The following is a 21,863-nucleotide window of genomic DNA, read 5'->3' as shown; positions in this document are numbered from 1 at the left end:
GAATGCTATTTGAGAACAGGGACGTATATACACATGTATATACAAATACTATATAGTGTTTACGTCCCTGTTGTACATGTACGTCCCCATTTCTTTCTTTCTTTTTTGGGGGGGGAAATGTGTAATTAAATATTATATTATAGCTTTTTTCCCTTTGGAATGATTTTTAATCTTGAAATTAATTGAGAAAAAATCATTTCAGCAAAATAATTGTTTTTTTATATGATTCACTGATTAAATGACACAAACTCATTAAGCAATACATGCCATCTTACTTGTTTACATTTACTGAAATACTAGCCAAACATAATAAGAAAAATGGGGTTAAAATAAACAACATAACCAGTTGTATCAATTTGGAATTTTAATTCTATTTCAGGTGCCATGTAGAAAAATAAATTTCAGGCATGTATGTAGGATCGATTTTGAAAAAAAAAAGCAGGGGCATGAAAAGGGGAAAATTTGACAACTTACCTGAAAAAAATCTGTGATAAGCCCCCCCCCCCCTTAAAAAAAGAGGAGGATACTCCCAAATCAAAATTTTATGTGGTGGGATGTTACTGTCCAAAAATGGGGGGAGGGGCTTTCATTGAATATTTTTATCCTTAAGATTTAAAAATTTACCTTAAATTCTCAGGGTGGGGAGAGGCAGTGGCAGATTCAGGGGGGTATGGGGGGGTGGGTGGGTGGGAAACACCTCCCACCCAATCAAAAAAAAATTTTTAGAAGTGTCATTTAAACAATATCTTTCATAAGTGAGCCATTCTTTTACACAAAGAGGTGAAATATACAGCCACCACGAGAAATCCCTTTATGCTTGAGCACTCACAATATACAGGTAATCAACAGTACAGAGATCATGATAGTCCATGCAGCTAGTGATGACACAAGGTAATACACTAACAACCAAAACTGCACATAGTTATTACGGTATTGTTTTGGTATTGTTAAAGTAATACCGGGTATTCTTTCATGAATTTTCTTTCTTCGATAATTGAATGTTACTTTATTTACTTGAATAAACTGTGGTTATTATTATTATTACTTAAAAAAAACAATCAGGGACGTACATACTATAGTATAAACGTCCCTGATGCAGTATTTTCATGACATAACTATATTGGGAAAGTAGACCCTTTGAGACTTTCAAGACTTTTTTCTAAACATTGGGCTAGTACATGTAAGTGGGTAAAAAAAAAGAATTAAAGAGTGCATTTATGTTAGAAATAATTATAATTAACCCCCCCACCCCCACCCCCCCCCCCCCCACCCCCCAGAATAAGCAATTATTCCAACATTTTGCCAAAATGATTTATATTTATTCTTCAATATGAAATATTATTTGTTTTTATTGCAAATTATATGAACAGTATTGTCAAGTAGTTGAAAAGAGTAATTAGGGTTTCTACACAGAATCCAAATTTTCTAAGTGTTGGGAAATGGCACATCAGTTGTATTTTGGTAGTCAGAGCTTCACATGCGACACATTGGATGTGCATTTTAAAGTAAAGAATTGGATTTTATATATCAAATGGCGATATTTCTAATTTTATCTGATTTTACATGGATTGATTGATTTATTGTTTTTTTTTTGTTTTTTTTTGTTTGTTTTTTTTTTTTTTTAGAAAAGTCTCATTTTTCATGTTTACATGGAAGTTGAAAATAAATCCCAAAATTTTAATTTTTTGTTCAAATTCTTGAAAATTTGGGTAGGTTGGTTTTGAAAAACAAGTGGCAAAAAACTAATTCATTCAATGTAAAATGCTGGAAAATGCACCATTTGGAGTTATTTTTCAAGAAAATTTCTTGGGAGAGGACCCCCGAACACCTTTAGGAGGGAGACACCCCTCCCATTCCCTCCCCCTTTGGCCCTAAGGGCCTCAACCCCCCCCCCCATAAGAACTTCTGGATCCGCCACTGAGAGGGGCAGGCCCCCTGCAACACCCCTCCCACCACACACACATACACCCTCCCCTCACCCAAGATTCTATGTGCCTTAATGTCATGTTCATATGAGTGCAAGTGAAATAACTTTCCAAAACTATTTGTATCAGTTTGGAATTTCCCGATCTTTTTTAAGTCTAATGTGGAGAAAAATAAATCTTTATATTCACCATGTGCAGGTGAAAATAACATAGTATTTTTAGCTCACCTCAACAAAGTTTAGGGAGCTTATGTAATACCCTCGGTGTCGGTGTCGGCGTCCCAGGTTAAAGTTTTTGGAGCAGTTTACTTTTCAAGTACTTCTATGCCCTATATCAATCAGGGATGCATGGAGGATGCTTCTAGTGTGTTTCACTGTACCAGTCAAGGTTTCAGATGCTGCAATTTCAGCAGAAGAATGACCAGGTTGATGTTTTTGGAGCTGGTTAAAGTTTTTGGTGCAGGTTAAAGTTTTTGGAGCAGGTCTCATTTCCAAGTAACTATAAGCCCTATATTGACCAAACTTGCATGGATGATACATCTAAGGATGCACAATACTGGACTTGCTTCAGATGCTGGATCTGACCTATATTTTCTGGATGAGTGATTAGGTTAAAGTTTTTGAGCAGATCTCATTTCCAAGTAACTATAAGCCCTACCTTGACCAAACTTGCATGGATGATGCATCTAAGGATGCACACTACTGGACTTGCTTCAGATGCTGGATCTGACCTATAATTTCCGGATGAGTGACTAGGTTTAAGTTTTTGGAGCAGATCTCATTTCCAAGTCACTGTAAACCCTATATTAACCAAACTTGCATGGATGATACGTCTAAGGATGCACACCACTGGACTTGCTTCAGATGCTGGATCTGACCTATATTTTCTGGATGAGTGACCAGGTTAAAGTTTTTGAAGCAGATCTCATCTCCAAGTAATTGTAAGGCCTATCTGAACCAAACTTGCATGGATGATGCATCAAGGGATGAACACTCTCAAATTTGCTTTAGATGCTGGATTTGACTTACATTTTCTGAATAAATGAATAGTTAGATAAGTCCATTCCCAAGCAGCAAGCCATATCAGACCAAAATTGCATAAATGTTGCATGCACTACTAGATTATTAGTTTAGTGTTTTACTTTGCCTTACTTAAAGACAACATTCGCTGAGGTGAGCTCTGTAATCTCTGATTACCTATGTTTTCTACAATATGTTGGATCTCAGCCAATCAAAAAGACAGGAATTATTGAATCATATAATAATAAACAATGAAAGACTCTTTTGGTGGTGAATATGGTTTAATGTTCACCAAAAAATATCTCAGATTCAGTATTGATCGAGAAGAAGCTGAGATCAATATTTGACATTTTTCTGGTGAATACTACCTAAAATCCAGTGAATACCGGTAAACTGCATATGCAAAGTTACGAAATGTTTGCATTTGTAAAAGTTATAGAGGGACTATAAATAGACTATACAATAATACTTGATGCTGAGAATAATTAAAAGCACTCACTTATGAACTAAAAAGTCATGGAGGTAATTTGATATACAAGAAAATAATGTTTGTGAGGTACGTGATGCTTATTATCAACATGATCAAGATCTGATGGAGTAAATGCATTCAGAGAAGCTGCAAAGTTTTTCAAAACCATTATTCACAAGTTCTGAAGAATGCTTAATAAAAAAAGTTTGGAAATTTGTTCTATTGATTACACATATTAAGTTGAGGTGGGATGGGGGTGGGGGTAATCATGTCCTCACAACAGGACATCTTTTTGTTGATTCTGCTTCAAATAAGCATAGAATGGTACATCAACTTTGATAAAATAATGTTTTGAACTAATTGGATTGCTCCATTTAAGAACTTGGCATGGGTTACTTTGAATTATCGTTCAAAGTGTATGGCTTTTTTCCTCAAAATATTTTTTTCTGTTGTGTTCAATATCATTAGATGACAAAGTTTATATTTGCATATATATATATATATATATATATATATATATATATATATATATATATATATATATACATATATATATATATATATATATATTTTCATGCTACATGCTAAAAGTGCATGGTGTTAAAAAAGTAGAAGGAAATTCAGCTCTCAATATCTCTTAAAATATGCTTTCAACAACGTTTATTGTATTCAGTATTTTAATAAATAAGGTTATAAATAATATTTTTCATGAAATTACAATTTTTGAAAGATCATGCGATAAGTCCTTTAAGGAATCACTGTCTTGTTTGTTGTGTATGCCAGGGTATCAATGGCAGTTGGATATTGGGATAATTATCCCATATTTCCAACTGTCGTTGATGTCCCTGGCAAAGCCAACAAACAAGACGGTGATTCCTTATATTTACATATGTGTGAAATAAAACTGAAAATGTAAAGAGCTAGGTTCACTTTGATGCATAAAATGGCCCTGTCCTTATACCAATTAATTGACTATCACCCTCTGTCCCATTTCATATATCAAAATAAAGTAGAGACTTAGTGCTTTAATTCATTTCCTATTACAAAATTTCTTTTTGAGTATTGAGGTATTGGAAAACAGCTAGGCTTTTAGAAAATGCAATGTTCTTGAATTTTGCAGAAAATATGCATATTTGACTACCTTTAGCAAAGAACTCAAATATGAGCACAGCCCACAATCCAAAAAATAAAAAAATGTTTTGTGATCTTCAGAAACAGATCTTTCATTATATAATTGCATATTTTGGATTAGAGGTTGTGCTCAATATGAAATATTTAAAAAATACTTCAACTTTTGGCCATTTTTAAGTGAATTTACAGGATATGGGAAAAATGACGCATTTTATGACGTCATAATGCATTGACTAGAGAGAAAATTACATCATGTTCAATAGATACACGTCACCAAGGGTCCCATGTTATATAAATACTCATTTTCAATGAAAACTGTACAGTTTTGATTTTTTCAGAAATTCTCAGGGCCAAAAAAGGCCCTAAGTGGCTCTTGCTCTTTAAAATCCTGTCTAAATGATTTAAAATACACGAGGTATTCCATGTTAATTTCCATAGTCCCTGCCCACTGACATCAGACACCAAGATAGCTGCGCAAGATTGACATTTGGCTTCTGACCTGTCACTTGGCAAAATTTACATTCGCTTGTACTTATCAAGTAATTAACTCACCTAACTTTCAAAGAGTTATCACAGAAAAAACAATTAGAAATGTAAATATATTGTATATATAATATGTAACATGAATTTGTAAACCCAATATTATAACTCTTAATACTTAAAACATGGTTAGAAAGGAAAATGACCTCTTGCAGTGAATGTATGTGTCTATTTTCAGTCAAATGTGTGTGGAAAGCTTTTTGATCTAACTTGATGATGGACACAGCTGATAAAGAAGAACCAATGGATGTAGATGACCAATGTCCATCAGGTACAAGTATTAATCATTAAACTGAAGTTTTTAAGAGTTGCTTTGGTGAAGGTATACCTTTATGTATTATCTGTATATTAAGTCATAGGCTATTTGTTATACCTACATGTTTTTATATGAAAAGATCATGGTGGGTATATAAATTGTTATCTTTGTCTGTCCATAAGGTTGTGTATTTTCTTTTCATGTCTCGATCTACCTTTCCTACAATTTTAGCTCACCTCAGTCACCTGTCTTAAAATCACAGCTGAACAAGGGCAGCTTCCCCTGGAAAATGTCGTCATGTATTCCAAAAATGAACAATACTATCCCAACTGCTGTGGAGATTTCAATGTTAAATTCTTTCCCATAATGGACAAAAAAGGCTGCTTTTAAAATATGGATGAAAAAAAATTGCCAGAGCCAGGGGATCAAATGAGCTCATGTAATCTTAGTTTATCAGATTGTATGTTCGTATACGGGTATATATGTAAGTCTGTATATAATATGCACATGTATGATTGTGTTGGATTCTTCAGAATCACTGGACTAATATGAACCAAACTAATGCTACAAAAAGGCCTTGTATAAAAGGGATTCATGTATGTTCAGGTGAAGGGATTTATCTTCTCCTATTATCGTGATAGAAAGATGTCAGTCTAAGAAAGAGTAAATCCTCCATGTAATAGGTGTTCTCATTTAAAAATTTTCTCAAGAATATACATGCCAACCTCTGTATATGTATCTGTGTATATAGGATGTGTGTCCCTTGTCAATGCAACAAGGTGGGGGGATTTGTGGTTTGACACAGTCCAAAGTTCAAAAAAATACTTCAAAGTTTTACACTTAGCTGTTTCAATCCAAAACAAACTACTTCTAATTGTAACTGGAACTGTTACAGATATTACGCACACAGCTCCCAAACTCCTTTCAGGTACCCCATTTCCTAGAAGCTTCATTAAATTACACTTTATTTAATTTCCACAGTAATTGCAATATATTTGTACAAGTCAATCAAATTTCAGTTCATGTGCTTGCACATGTTTTCTAGATTTTTCACATATATTTTCCTATTAGTATCTCACAATATATACCTATTTGTTTAAATATTCAAGAATTTCATTGAAAAATAAAAGATATATTATCATAAGTATCAAGCCAATCAGAATTCAGCGCATGTGTGTGCATGTCTTTGCATTCGGTTTTAATAGCAGCATAATGTAAGGATGCTTTATACATATATGTACATTCTAAATTTCATCCTGTTTTGTTCAAAACTAAGAATTTAAATTATAGCAAATTCAAGTTTCAGCCAATCAAATTGCAGCACACTTATATGTGCATGTTTTCAAGTGTTCTACAGGTATATATATCATTGTCTTAGAACCTCATAATATATGCCTATGCTTTAAATTTTAATGTATTTTGTCAAAAAATAAGGAAGTTATTGAGATTTTGGTCCCAGCCAATCAGAGCAAAGTGCATCTTCATGCGTATGGTTTCTTGCTACATGTAATTCAAGCACATCTTGTCTGTACCACTGATATTAGTTTATATACTGAGGTTCAGAGCATATCCTCAAAAATTGCATGCATGCCCATGCACACATGCAAAATGACCTTTGTTCCGCACGTCTACACAACATGCCTGAGAATCCTAATTAGGTTTCATCTCATTCGGATGAGTAGTTTCTGAGGACACTTGCAGGCAAAAAAGTACTGGAGAAAAATTTAAAAAAAAAAAAAAAGGAAGAAGGAAATGTTCCCAAATGTCTTTTAACTAGCTTGACTTTTTATGAGGGTGTTGGGAAAGTTCATGGACTTCTGTCATAACTTTTTTACTTAACTTCATATTATATCCAAATTTGATAGAAATGTATTAGCAATTAATTTGAATGATGTGTATTAAATAAATTAAAATATCCTAGTTTATTTCAGACTTATTCAGAGTTAAAATCTGTGAAAATCGGATCACAGAGCAGGTCAAAATTTAGAAATTTACAAACAATACACTATATAATGTCTGTAGCCTTATTCTCTGTTCAATGGCACAGAAATGAAAAAAATTTCTAGACATTCAGATAAAGAATTGTAACATAATTTTTTATTAAAGTTATTACTTAATATTTTGTTTCGTTGAAAAGAAATCAATTTCAAAAGATAGGTAGTCCTCATTGTAAAAAGGCAAAAAAAGATGACGTCGTAGAACGTCATGTAGCAGCAGTTAACAACATAATGTGTTGTACTCTGGAAAACTTCAGAAAAGAACTTTGCAAAATGATGGAGGAAGCAGGGAATATGTCAAAAGCAAGTTGTGCCTGTGTGTGCAAATGGCACAGCTGGTATATGAATGATAGAGACTCTGCATCACAGGAAGACGATCTGTGAGAAAACGGATATCTAGCTGTAAAAATCTGATCAAAAACATTAAAAAGCTAGTAATTAAGTCATGGAAAGAGACAGGCCCTTCACAGTGGCTAATCTTTGAAAAGCACAGTTACGCTGTAAAAAAATTATAACATTGACATTTATAATTATGCTATTGGAAGAAATGTTAGCAAAATAAATTTCAAGTGAAAGAGAAACATTTTGAATGAGTGAGTATTGGGACATACTGTGTGAAATGTATAAGGATTGAGAGTATATTTGTGAACCTCATGATGCTATGTTTTTGACGTTACAATGTTGTTGAGGCTGTTCCGTGGTACCAAAACATGATGATTTTAAAGTTAAGTAACATTCTTTCTATTAAATCAAATGGAATGAAACTTCACACATCAACAAAATAAATATTTTTACATGTATTAATGTGCTTATTTTAAATTTCTTGAAAAAAGTATAACAAAGATTGACATGGTCCCTGAACTTTCCGAACAACCCTCATACATAATATGAATAAAGAAGGATAATTATGTTCTCTGTACGTGTAAAGCAAAAGCATATAAAATTTTACTTTTGCATTACAGGTCCTCCATACAAATGGGTGAGTATATTTAAATTGTTTATGTCAGCACATTTTAGTTGCTCAAGTCCAGGTAAGCTATTACGTAGGTAAATTATCTATGCTGGATTTGTGAAGATGTGTTTTTAGCTCTTCTGAGCCAAAGGCTCAAAGAGCTAATGCTATGGCCATTTGTGCGGTGTGAGGTGTGCGGTGTGCGTAAACTTTTTAGAATATGGGCCATAACTCAAGAACCCCTTGGCCAATTATTGTCAAATTTGTCACAGGGTATCCTTGGCCCAAGGGCTCCCTTTTATACTAAAACTGGGGTTGTGACCCTTTAACAAGGGGAGATAATTAGGAAAATAGAAACAAAAGTACTGGTTGCTAAAAAATCTTCTTCTCAAGAACCACTGGGCAGATTATCACCAAACTTACACAAAAGAATGAGGATATGTTGTAGATTAAAATTTGCACGGGGATTTACCCTGGGGCAAAGGGCGTGGTCTCAAGGTCACTTCAAAGTTGACCAAAAATTACATTTTATTAAAATGTTGATATTTTGCTGACTAGAAGGACTAGGATCATCAAATCTTGTCAGTTGATGCATCTAAGGACCTCATATCATGTTGACTCAAAAGTAGGTCACGGTGACCTATTTTTTAAATTTTGCGGCCATTCTTTTTCAAAATGATTTAGAGGCATATTTTGAACAATTTAAGGCCTATAATCATCAAACTTTGTCAGTTGATGCATCTTGGGTCCTCAAAGTACGTCAACTAAAAAGTAGGTCACCTTGACCTACTTTTTGAATTTTATGGCTAATCTTTTTTAAAACAATTAAGGTCATTAATTCGAATACGGGGAGGCTTAGAATCATTAAATCTTGTAAGATGATGCATCTTGGGGCCATAAAACATATTTATTAAAAAGTAGGTCACAGTGACCTACTTTTTGAACTTTGCAGGCATTCGATTTCAAAGCATTTTAGAGGCATAATTTGGACATTTTAAATCCTATGATCATAAAACTTTGGAAGTTGATGCATCTTGGGTCCTCAAAAAAGGTCAACTGAAAAGTAAGTCACCGTGACCTACTTTTCAATTTATATGACTATAATTAAATATTTCAGGTACTAATTGGCTTAGAATCATCAAACTTTGTCAGTTGATGCATCTTGGGTCTTTGGAGTAGGTCGACTAAAAAGTAGGTCACAGTGACCTACTTTTGAAAATTTATGGCGTTAATTAAATATTTCGGGTACTAATTGGCTTAGAATCATAAAACTTTGTCAGTTTATGCGTCATGGGTCCTCGGAGTACAACAACTGAAAAGTAGGTCACCGTGACCTACTTTTGAAATTTTATGGCTGTATTTAATATTTTCAGGAATTATTTGGCTTAGAATCGTCAAAATTTGTCAGTTGATGCATCTTTGGTCCTCGGAGTAGGTTGACTGAAAAGTAGGTCATTGTGACCTACTTTTGAAAATTTATGGCTTTAATTAAATATTTCGGGTACTAATTGGCTTAGAATCATCAAACTTTGTCAGTTGATGCGTCATGGGTCTTCGGAGTAGGTCGACTAAAAAGTAGGTCACCTTGACCTACTTTCGGAAAATTTATGGCTGTAATTAAATATTTCGGGTACTTATTGGCTAGAATCATCAAACTTTGTCAGTCGATGTATCTTTGGTCCTCGGAGTACAGCAACTGAAAAGTAGGTCCAGTGACCTACTTTTGAAAATTTATGGCTTTAATTAAATATTACAGGTACTAATTGGCTTAGAATCATCAAACTTTGTCAGTTGATGCATCTTGGGCCCTTGGAGTAAAACAATTGAAAAGTAGGTCACTTTGACTTACTTATAAAATTTTATGATTATAATTTTAAAAAATATTTTAGGTATTAGTTGGCTTAGAATCATCAAACTTAGTTGATGGGTCCTCAGAGAATGACAAGTGATAAGTAGGTCACCATGACCAACTCTCAGGTACTAATTGGCTTAGAATCATCTTGGGTTCTCAGAGTGTGAATTGGAATTTCAAGGGTTTATGTAAATATACAGGATACTTCGAGGCTTCAAATAGAAGTGATAGGTTGTACAGTTTATCAGAAGAGCGATTCAAGGCCCATGGGCCTCTTGTTTTTTCTGTTTTACTTTATCATCTCAAACAATGAGTTTCAATATTTTTGTCATTTTATAGTTTTTGAGTTCACCTGAGCAAAAAGCTTAAGTGAGCTTTTCTGATAGAAATTTGTCCAAGTGGTTATAAGGGTGAAGCTGGACTAGGATTTAATTTTACTCAAAGAATATGAAGAAATTTAAAAAAAAAAAAAAAAAAGTGTGTTCTAGAGTAGCATAGCCACACTAAAACATATTTGATATGCAAACATTCCGAAGTGGTTTTTTTCTCGAATTCATGAGATTAAGGTGGGGATGAATTTTACATTATGCATTTATGCAGAAAAGAATTTCTCGGGTCATATTGAAGCATTACCATGTATGTCAATCTCCTATGCAGAGTTGTCGTTCGTTCCTTTCTCAGACACTTCTGCAATGGGCACGCGTCAAGATTTTTGACGTAACGTAAAAAGCATAACGCTTCAAAAATTATTTTAAATTAAACTAATAGTTTTATATTTATTTAGTAAATATCTATCTTTAAGGACTATCATTAGCTCAGACATTTGATTATAATGAATTAAAACAAACGCACTATTTCTCATGCTTATCACTGTGATATACGCGAGCCAACGACAGAGGTGAATGTATGAGCCAATGGTAGAGAGTGCATATATGTAGCTAGAGTGGGGATACAATATAGGGACAAAAAATCATGGGAACAAAGAAGAGGGGGATCTTTTAAAAGTCCTCTGAGGAAAATCAGGGCCATGGTATCTCAGATGAGCATTAATCATGTTGTTTTGTTAGCTCTTCTGAGCCAAAGGCTCAAAGAGCTAATGCTATGGCCATTTGTGCAGTTTGCGTAAACTTTTTAGAATATGGGCCATACCTCAAGAACCCCTCGGCCAATTATTGTCAAATTTGTCACAGGGTATCCTTGGCCCAAGGGCTCCTGTTTATACTTAAACTAGGGTTGTGACCCTTAAACAAGGGGAGATAATTAGGAAAATAGAAACAAAAGTACTGGTTGCTAAAAAATCTTCTTCTCAAGAACCACTGGGCAGATTATCACCAAACTTACACAAAAGGTTGAGGAATTGTTAAAGATTAAAATTGTTTAAGGCATCACCCTGGGGCAAAGGGCGTGGTCTCAAGGTCACTTCAAAGTTGACCAAAAATTACATTTTATTAAAATGTTGATATTTTGTTTACTATAAGGACTATGATCATCAAATCTTGTCAGTTGATGCATCTAAGGCCCTCATATCATGCTGATTAAAAAGTAGGTCACGGTGACCTACTTTTTAAATTTTGCAGTCATTCTTTTTCAAAATGATTTAGAGGCATATTTTGAACAATTTAAGGCCTATGATCATCAAACTTTCAGTTTTTCAGTTGATGTATATTGCTCCTCAAAGTAAGTCACCTAAAAAGTAGGTCACCTTGACCTACTTTTTAAATTTTTGGCTAATCTTTTTCAAAAAAATTAAGGTCATTAATTCAAATAATGAGAGGTTTAGAATCATTAAATCTTGTAAGATGATGCATCTTGGGGCCATAAAACGTATTGATTAAGATGTAAGTCACAGGGACCTACATTTTGAACTTTGCAGGCATTCGATTTCAAAGCATTTTTGAGGCATAATTTGGACATTTTAAGGCCTATGATCATAAAACTTTGTAAGTTGATATATCTTGGGTCCTCAAAAAACGTCAACTGAAAAGTAGGTCACTGTGATGATTCTAAACCAATTAGTACCTGAAATAATTAATTATAGTCATATAAATTGAAAAGTAGGTCACTGTGACCTACTTTTCAATTTATATGACTATAATTAATAATTTCAGGTACTAATTGGTTAAGAATCATCAAACTTTGTCAGTTGATGCATCTTTAGTCATTGGAGTAGTTCGGCTGAAAAGTAGGTCACCATGACCTACTTTTCAATTTATATGACTATAATTAAATATTTCGGGTACTAAATTGGCCTAGAATCATCAAACTTTGTCAATTGATGCACCTTGGGTCTTCGGAATAGGTCGACTGAAAAGTAGGTCACTGTGACTTACTTTTCAAAATTTATGGCTTTAATTAAATATTTCAGGTACTAATTGGCTTAAAATCATTAAACTTTGTCAGTTGATGCATCTTGGATCTTGGGAGTATGACAAAAAAAAGGTAGGTCACCATGACCTACTTTTGAAAATTTATGGCTTTAATTAAATATTTTTCAGGTAGTAATTGGCTTAGAATCATCAAAGGAAAAGGTATGGTAACGGCCGAATCTGGCCCCTTTTTTTATGTAAAAATCGGAGCATAGTTAAAATTGTGATAGTTTGTAGTTAAGAAGTTAAAATGATGCTTGTTTTAAAACCAGCACTAATTTTGATTCAAAGCTTACACGGAGGCCACAAGATGGTGCCGTAGTAAGCCATTTTCCCGAATTTCCTCAACTATGGTGGAATTTCGTCAAATTTGAGATACTTTTCACTTCGGGAAACATAGAGCACAAGCTTGCCTATCTGAGATTTTTATACACAAGATACATATGTTGCTAGAGTATGAAATATATCAATTTGGTAGATAGGCAAGCTTGTGCTCTATGTTTTCTGAAACAAAATGTGCTGTAAAATTGATGAAAATTTGCATAAACATTAGAAAATTTGGGAATTGACATATTTTCCGACCTTCCTCTTACCTCTGTGTATCCCATAACTTACAACCAATACTCATTTTGTAGCAGGGGTGACACAGGCTTTCATTGATAAATTGTTGCATCATTCTAAAAGACACCCCAAACCAGGGGCCAAAAAGGGGTCTTAGCCTATCTTGTCCTTTGTCAATTGATGCATCTTGGGTCCTCTGAGTACAACAATTGAAAAGTAGGTAACCGTGACCTACATGTATTTTTGAAATTTTATGGTTATAATTTTAAAAATATTTTGGGTATTAATTGGCTTAGAATCATCAAACTTATTTGATGCATCATGGGTCCTCAGAGAATGACAAGTGATAAGTAGGTCACCATGACCTACTCTCAGGAACTAATTGGCTTAGAATCATCTTGGGTTCTCAGAGTGTTTCATCTAAAATAATGACCTACCTTTGGAATTTCAAGACTTTATCTAAATATACAGGATACTTAGAGGCTTCATAGAAGTGATAGGTTGTACAGTTCATCAGAAGAGCGATTCAAGGCCCTTGGATCTCTTGTTTAAGAGAAAACCTTCACAGTAGGGTTTAAGGATTTTACTTGCTAAATATCAACTTCATGAAAAAACAACAGGACTGTCTGTTTGATTAATTTAATAATACTTGTATGCAATCTTAGATGTGTAGCCTTTGAATTCAAGCTTATTATATTTATCCTTTATTGAGAGAGAGAGCAAATTTAAGTGACTCAGGTGAGCATTATGGACTATTCAATTTGGCTTTTTGTTATAGCCATAATAGGTAAACTAGTGAAGTCAGTAGGTTTAATTCTATTTCATAAGATTGAAATTCAAAATTAATATATCCCCTCAACATTTTTTTTTTTACAATTTGTGATACTTAATACTGAAATACACTTTCCTTAACAGTCAGATTATGTCTGCGATCATCCACAAATGTTTCGTGGAAATTTTACTTTTGAACATTCTGCTGGAAAACACAGATGGAATATCACAGATGTACAATATGAACTTATAAATCATTTTTTTGCTCAAAAAGTAAAGGAGTTGAATGACAAGTCAACATATTTGTTAAAAAACAAGATAGAAGCATTTTCAAGAGAAAGGAGTGCAGAAGTCATAAAGATAGTCAAAGACATTGAAGAAAAGTTATCACAATTGTGGTTTGTTGAGTTGAATGATGATGTCAGTTATGAGCTGTGCTCATCATCATTATTGCGTAAATTGACTGGTAGTGATTGTTTGGTCTTTATTCCTGTGTCTTTTCCATCAAGAAGAATATGTGTGTTAAGTGAGAACCAAACTGTATTGGATAAAGCTCTGGAAGCTCTGTGTGCTGAATATAACAGGTGGAAAAATTTAATGCATGGAGCCTCATTTCAATCTTCTACAGTTTCAAGTCAGATGCCTTCATTAGTTGGAAAAAATTCTACACATGGTTCCTCATTCCAATCTTCTGCAGTTTCAACTCAGATGTTTTCATCAGTTGACAAAAATTCTACACATGGTTCCTCATTCCAAGCTTCTACAGTTTCAAGTCAGCTGCCTTCATCAGTGGAAAAAAATTCTACACATGTTTCCTCATTCCAATCTTCTACAGTTTCAAGTCAGATACCTTCATCAGTTGAAAAAAATTCTACACATGTTTCCTCAATCCAGTCTTCTGCAGTTTCAAGTCAGATGCCTTCATCAGTTGAAAAAAATTCTACACATGGTTCCTCATTCCAATCTCACGAAATTTCAAGTCAGACAACACTTTCTCCAACTCAAAAATCCACACATAGCCAAGAAAAAATGAATTTTATAATTGGAACATTGAGAGTAAAAATATACCAGAGTTCCATTCTAGATGTTAAGGTGGATGCCATTGTGAATGCAGCCAATGAGTACCTCATATTTGAAGCCGGTGTTTCCAAAGCAATATATGAGGTTGCTGGCTATGATTACTCTAGGGAATGTGACAAACTGCTCGAAGTAGAGGGTCCAAAATTAGAGATTTCTAAATGCTATTCAAGTAGACCTGGAAATTTGAGTTACAAGTTTAGGTTCATACTTCATGCAGTTGGTCCTTGTTGGACTGATTATGAAGATAAAGAATTTTTCTTGCAGTTATTAAGACAGACTGTTCAAAATTTGTTGGGGAAGGCAGAATCATTGTCCATTATCTCCCTTGCCATGCCAGCAATAAGTTCAGGTTAGAGGTGTTAAATTAATATACTTTTTATTCTACATAACTTTTTAAAAAATTTTTAGGGGAACCAAATTACACTTGCCAATATTAGAAGATTAGACTAGTATTTCTTATACAATACTCTCAGAATGCTTGTTGAATCACTTATCTTTTATAGGATATATTTTATTAGATGTATATATTTTTTACATTTAAATATTTTTATTAACATTTTTCATATTCTAGGAAACCCTTGTGTGCCATTGAAATTATGTGCTGAATCCTATATCCTTGGAATAGTCCAATTTTGCCGTGATAATTACCCAGTCTGTTTAAAAGAGATACACTTGGTGGATAATAATCCTGAAGTGATAAAAGAATTGTTGGTGGCATCAACAAAATTCAAGGAAGACCCATTTTCAATTTCACTTTCAGCAGTAAATTCACGTTATACTCAACATTTTGGGGGAACAGTGCAGAATGTTGCCAGGGCTACTGCTCAGACAAACCCACCAGCAAGTAGTCAGTCGTTACAGTTTAAAGCAGGAAATATTAGTGTGAAAGTTTTGGAGGGGTCCATTCTGAATGTAAAAGCAGATGCAGTTGTGAATGCTGCTAATGAAAATTTGTCACATGGTGCTGGTGTTGCAGTAGCTATTAGTGAAGCTGCTGGATACGGGTTCAACACAGAATGCATGAGCATACTTGCTTCTCTCAACCGGGCCTTGAATACAACAGAAGTAGTAAAAACCTCCCCTGGAAATTTGAAAAAAAAATTTCAGGTTATACTGAATGCTGTTGGTCCTAGATGGAATCAGTATCCAGACAAAACTGTGTGCCTTTTGAATTTGAATCAAACCATCAAAAATATTTTAGAAAAGACAGAAAAGCTTATGCTTTCATCTGTAGCAATGCCAGCAATAAGCGCAGGTACATATTTATAAAATCTTTTCTTTTCAGATTGTCATTTATAAGAGACACATTTACACCTCATAAAGTTTTGATCCAATATATATTAATTTTGGTACACATAACCATACCAATATACTTTGAGAGTTATGATTGCTAAACATTGGATACAAGTTTCAAAAATGTAATTGATACATAAAACTCAAGAGGAATTCCTACAAGACCAAGTGCAACTTTTAAACTATAATGAATTAAAACTTAATTAGTAGTGCTTCAGTGTCTGACATCAGAAACTGCCATTACAGAATAAATTAATTCAAATGATTTTTATTTCTGCCTATGACCAGAAATATTTTATGTCCTGGACTCTGTGTCAAATTCAAAAGTCAGAAAATGTGTACCTTGAAATGTTGAAAATACATACTTGTATAACAATTTTGAATTAATATCCTGCCCCCATTTAGTTCAAGGTCCAGTAGCATTCATAGTAAAAGCATGTTACAGAATATATTTTATAGGCCTCGGTAATAATTATTTTAAGAAAAGGAAGAATTCAATTTTCCTATCTTGTTAACATAATTGTCATTATCCATGTCATTCAAAGTTATGGAAACAAATTCATGGGTGCATATATGGCCTGAGGTATGTTTTGAAAAAGGGAATTCATCTATACCTTGGTAATTTGATTGTTCAAAAGATATCTTGTTATTTTCAGGCATTTTTGGAGTACCTTTGAAATTGTGTGCAGAAATGTATGTGCTGGGAATTCATGAATACAGTAAACAGAAACCGATCTGGCTGGAGGAGGTTATTATTGTGGACATTGATCCAAGTGTCTGTACAGAGGTCAAATCAGCTTACCATCATTACAGAGATGACCCTTCATCTCTTTCCATATCCACTGCAAGGTCCCGTTATCCGGCATTGATGAAAACCTTGACATCGCCATCAGTCAGAGAGAAGCCTGAAAGCACAAGCTGTGATGGAAGAAGAAATCATTTTTCAGAATCAAGTTCTGTTGCCAAGAATCCTGAACCAAACACAGAAACATTGTCAGCAGGTTCAAGCAGTAATGTTAGAAAACATGAGACCACCAGACAGAACCACTCCAAGAAACTTCTGAAGCTCGGTGATGAAAAAATTGGAAAAGAGCTTGTGAAAGTGTTCAGTTTTGAAGATTTTATGTTGGTGAAGATCTATACTGGTAGTATAGTAAGGTTTCAAGGAGATGCAATAATTTGCAGCAATGATGATAGAATGTCTGGGATTGGTCCATTAGCAAAAGCAATAGCTACTGCAGGGGGTTCAAAATATAGTGAAAGTTATACAAAAATCAGAAGCAAATATTCATATGGCACAAGTAAATGGGAGCCTGGAGATATTGAAACATGCAGTGGAGGAAATTTAAATGTTAAATTTGTTGCACATGCTGTCATTAATTCAATGTCAATTACAGATGAGAGGAGTCTGAATTCATATGGAGAAACACTGAAGCACATATTCAATAAAATCAACACTTACAGGAAATCGAGGAAATTTGCCATGCCTTTAATTGGAGCAGGTATATGTTTTTATTCTCTATATATACATGGTAAATGTAGTGTTTTGTTATCCCTCTTCTATCCATCCAACCTCCTTTTTGTCCTTTTCTATTTTGTATTTAGCAATTAAGTTTCAAAGAAAACCATCCAAGAGTGATAAAACTTTGTAAAAACTTTGTGACCTTGTCCATCCATATGACCTTGTCATTACTTTTCCTCATTTTGTGTTTTGTTGAGTTTCAAAGAAACTGTTCAAAGTACATTTGTAAATAGAATTTTCCTCATAAATGCATTTGAATGAGAGCAATTTACATGAAAACATTTTGATATATTTACATTTCCAAATGTTTTTCTTTAAAATTCTTTGAAAAGTAGAAAAAGTTCATGTTCTCATGAACTACCGTGGGATGAGTACCTAAGAATATTCCCTTTGTGATATGACTGAAGTCAAAAAATAGTGCAAACTATTTTTTAAAAAATGATCATTGAATGACAAAAATATGTGGCAAGTCTTCAATTAATTAGATATGATATGAATTTAATTTTTGAGAACTCATGAGGTACATGAACTACAACGCTTCACACTTGCATATTTATCATGAAGCGCTAACTTGCATCATGAAATATGCTGGTGTGAAGCATCATAGCTCAATTTCTCATGAATTCTCAAAAATTTAAAAATTCATCTCTAATTATACCTTTTGTATGACTCTAAGTATAAACCTAGCTTTTTTCTCTTTATACAGGGAAAATTGCTATAGAAGCTAATGGGCCAGTTGAAAACACTTCTTTATACTTGTAACCAAACTTCATAAGATCAGAATTCCATGTTCCTCTCTCTTTGTGAATCAGATACTTATTATGCCCCCCTTAGAAGAAGGGAGGGCATATTGCTTTGCTTCTGTCTGTCAGTCAGTCTGTCTATCGGTCCACCAACAGTTTCCGTTCATTTTCTTCGCAGAGGTTGCATATACTGAAATGAAATTTGATATACAGATTTATCATAAGAATTTGTAAGTCAAGCTCTGTTTTGGGTACGATCGAGCAATTTTTGACAGAGTTATGCCCCTTGGATGTAGAAAAATTCCAATTCTTTGCAGTTTCCGTTCATTTCTTTGCAGAGGTTGAACATACTGAAATGAAATTTGGTATACAGATTTATCATAAGAATATCTATTGTTTTGGATATGATTAAGCAAATTTGACAGAGTTACTGTAAACCAACTATTATTCGCGTCATCTTTTTTTCGCGATATGTCAGTTTAAAATCAATCCTCACCAATTAATTTTTCGCACTGAGGAAACATGCTCTACAAAATCAAAGCAAAATAAATGGTTCATGGCAATTAATATTCGCAGGTAAAAGTAGGTCGCGAAATATGTGAATATCTCATGAATTAAAGTTGGTTAACAGTATGCCCCTTGGACTTAAAAAAATTCCAATTATTTGCAGTTTCCGTTCATTTCTTTGCAGAGGTTGCACATACTGAAATGAAATTTAGTAGACAGATTTATCATAAGAATATGTAGGTCAAGTTCTGTTTTGGGTATGATTTTGGGTATGATTGAGCAATTTTTGACAGAGTTATGCTCCTTGGACTGAGAAAAATTCCGGGTTTTTGCTTTCCATTCGTTATCTCTGCAAAGATTGAACTAATTAATCACTGATATATCATGAGAAACATATGTTTTTGCCAAAGATGTGATGTAGAAGACTATTTCTGTGTGAGACATCTCAGATAGTACCGGTAGATGACCCCTATTGATTTTAAGTTCAAAAGGTCAATTTTATTTCCATGTACACTGCCCATAATAAAGGCTTGTGCACCCTAAAATGTATGTCCGGGGGGAGGGGGGGGGGATAAATGTTTCACAAACATCTCTTGTTTTGTTAGTAGCAGGTCAATGTTACCCTCAACTACATGCATTATTTATATAATGTACACTCCCAGACTTGCTTCAGATGCTAGTCTGATCTATATTTTCTCATTAAAGTTTTGGAGGAGGTCCACTCACATGTAACTCTAAACCTTATAATTACCCAGACCAAACTTGTTTGGATGTTGAATATAGGGATGCGTATTACCAAATTATTCATTTGGTTGTAGACTTTGTCTTAACTATAGATCCATCATCCTTTAAAAAAAAAATTTTTTTTTATTATCAAACTTAATACATATACATATCTGCCCTATATACATACGGTGTATTTCAATTTTGAAAAACATTTATGCAGTACTGTATTACTAAGTAGTTTTTATTGACTGTTAAACTGTAACTTTTGCTTAAATTCAGGTTACTTTGAGAGGCGCTTTGAGGACTTGAGAAAATGCTGTTTAACTCTCTTTCATGTTCTTGCTGACTTCTGTCAAGACCATCAGTCCAAATGTGCTGTAAAGGAACTTCATTTGATAAACAAAAATCCTGCTGTTACTAAGTCACTAGTGGATGTGTTTGAATGCAATGTCAGCAAAAAAGCAAATGAAACTGTCCAAACTCCATCCAGCCATCATAACAGATCAAGACCTGCAAGTGATACAGTATTAGGATATGGGGACAAAACACCTGTTAATGGTCACCATGGATACCTCAACAGACAAAACAGTTGGTCCCAGTCAAATTCTGGAGGAACTACAGATGATCAAAAAGAATTTGATATCAGAAAAACTGGTGCACGTCCTAAAACAGGATATTTGAGGTCCAAATCAATGTATGACAAAAGGCCAAGCACAGGGACTAAGAAACAGGACAAGAAACAAAACATTGAGGATCTTATTTCCATGAGCAGTGTTACAATGGGCAGTTATGATAATAGTGAAACTGATATAAAGACAACTTCAGCTGGGAAAAAGGAGGGAAACTTGAACATTATTGGGTTAGGTGATGATAGTGAAAGCAGTGATTCTAATGATGATGACAGAAAAGAGGACCCGGGTGATGCTGGTGAAACAGCAGGCTGTGTCATTTGTTTGGATGATATAAAAAATGGCATTAAACTCACCTGTGGTCATGAATTTTGTAAAGGCTGTCTAACACAGTCTTTTTCCCAACACAAACAGGCATGTCCTGTGTGCGGGAAGATTTTTGGAGAAATTACTGGAAATCAACCCCCAGGAGAAATGACTGAAGAAAGAGAAAGAAGGTCATTGCCTGGATATGAAGGATGTGGAACAATCATTGTCAAATACAAGTTTGATTCAGGAATTCAAGGGGTGAGGAAAACATATTACATGGAATTGTGGGTAAATTACAGAAAAAAGAATTAAAATTAATTTCAAGTTTTGATGTACAGTAAAACATGCTTAAAACGTAGTCCCAGGGTCAGACGGTTTTGGTTCATATTTCATTACATCCATTTAATTTACAAAATATGTTAAAAATACAGGGAATGAAAATAACTTCACTGTATGCATCAATTTATTATAAGCTTGTTCACTATTATAATCATATTTTACTGAAGGTAGAATTTAACATGCCACACATTCATATGGTTTTCATTTACTATTTAATTAAAATCAAGTATTATATTTATATAATGAAAGCTGAAACAAATTGATGCTGTCTTTGCAGGAGACAACTTGTATTTCAAGTGTATACTTTTAAATAGCTTTATACTATTTTGAAACTTTTTTTTTTCAAACAGCCAGAGCATCCTAACCCTGGTCAACCTTATGATGGAACAGAGCGACGAGGATTTCTCCCAGACAACGAGGAGGGCAGAAAAGTTCTAAGACTGTTACAGAAGGCTTTCGACAGAAAACTGACCTTTACCATTGGTTATTCCAGAACCACTGGAAAAGACAATGTGGTTACCTGGAATGATATTCATCACAAAACCAAAAGGGACACAGGGGCTCAGAAGTAAGTCATTTGATTTGATAGGAATTTATTTGATGATCTTTTGATATCATTGCTATAAAAGATTATTATTATGATTAATTACCATACTTTTGATAAATTAAAAATGTATTTTATAATCATCCAACATTTTGGTACACCTGTACTCAGGATCAGTCTTATTTTCTGATTTCTAAACCAAAAAACTTTACAATATGTTTTATGATGTAATTTATTTTATAATTACCTATGCAATTTGTCATATTAGGATGTTACTTAATTAGGAATGTTTGTGAATAGTTTTTAAAATGAATGAAAAGGTATTTAACTAC

General features: G+C 33.9%; 1 protein-coding gene across 1 annotated transcript in view; it reads left to right on the top strand.

The window, feature by feature from the left end:
* Positions 1-7,610: 7,610 nt before the first annotated feature.
* Positions 7,611-21,863, top strand: part of LOC133202496 (uncharacterized) — a 16,467-nt gene continuing 2,214 nt past the window's right edge. Inside the window, 7 exon segments of the mRNA XM_061338336.1 lie at positions 7,611-7,717; positions 8,300-8,316; positions 14,114-15,268; positions 15,491-16,174; positions 16,869-17,714; positions 19,990-20,906; positions 21,338-21,555. Of these exon segments, the coding sequence (XP_061194320.1) occupies positions 7,611-7,717; positions 8,300-8,316; positions 14,114-15,268; positions 15,491-16,174; positions 16,869-17,714; positions 19,990-20,906; positions 21,338-21,555 (3,944 nt within the window).

This window comes from Saccostrea echinata, unplaced genomic scaffold (genome assembly GCF_033153115.1).
Source record: "Saccostrea echinata isolate AGI-Se365-2 ecotype Australia unplaced genomic scaffold, CSIRO_AGI_Sech_v1 ptg000047l, whole genome shotgun sequence".
NCBI lineage: Eukaryota > Metazoa > Mollusca > Bivalvia > Ostreida > Ostreidae > Saccostrea > Saccostrea echinata.
The sequence above is the reverse complement of the archived record's forward strand: the minus strand, read 5'-3'. Positions and strand labels throughout refer to the sequence as shown.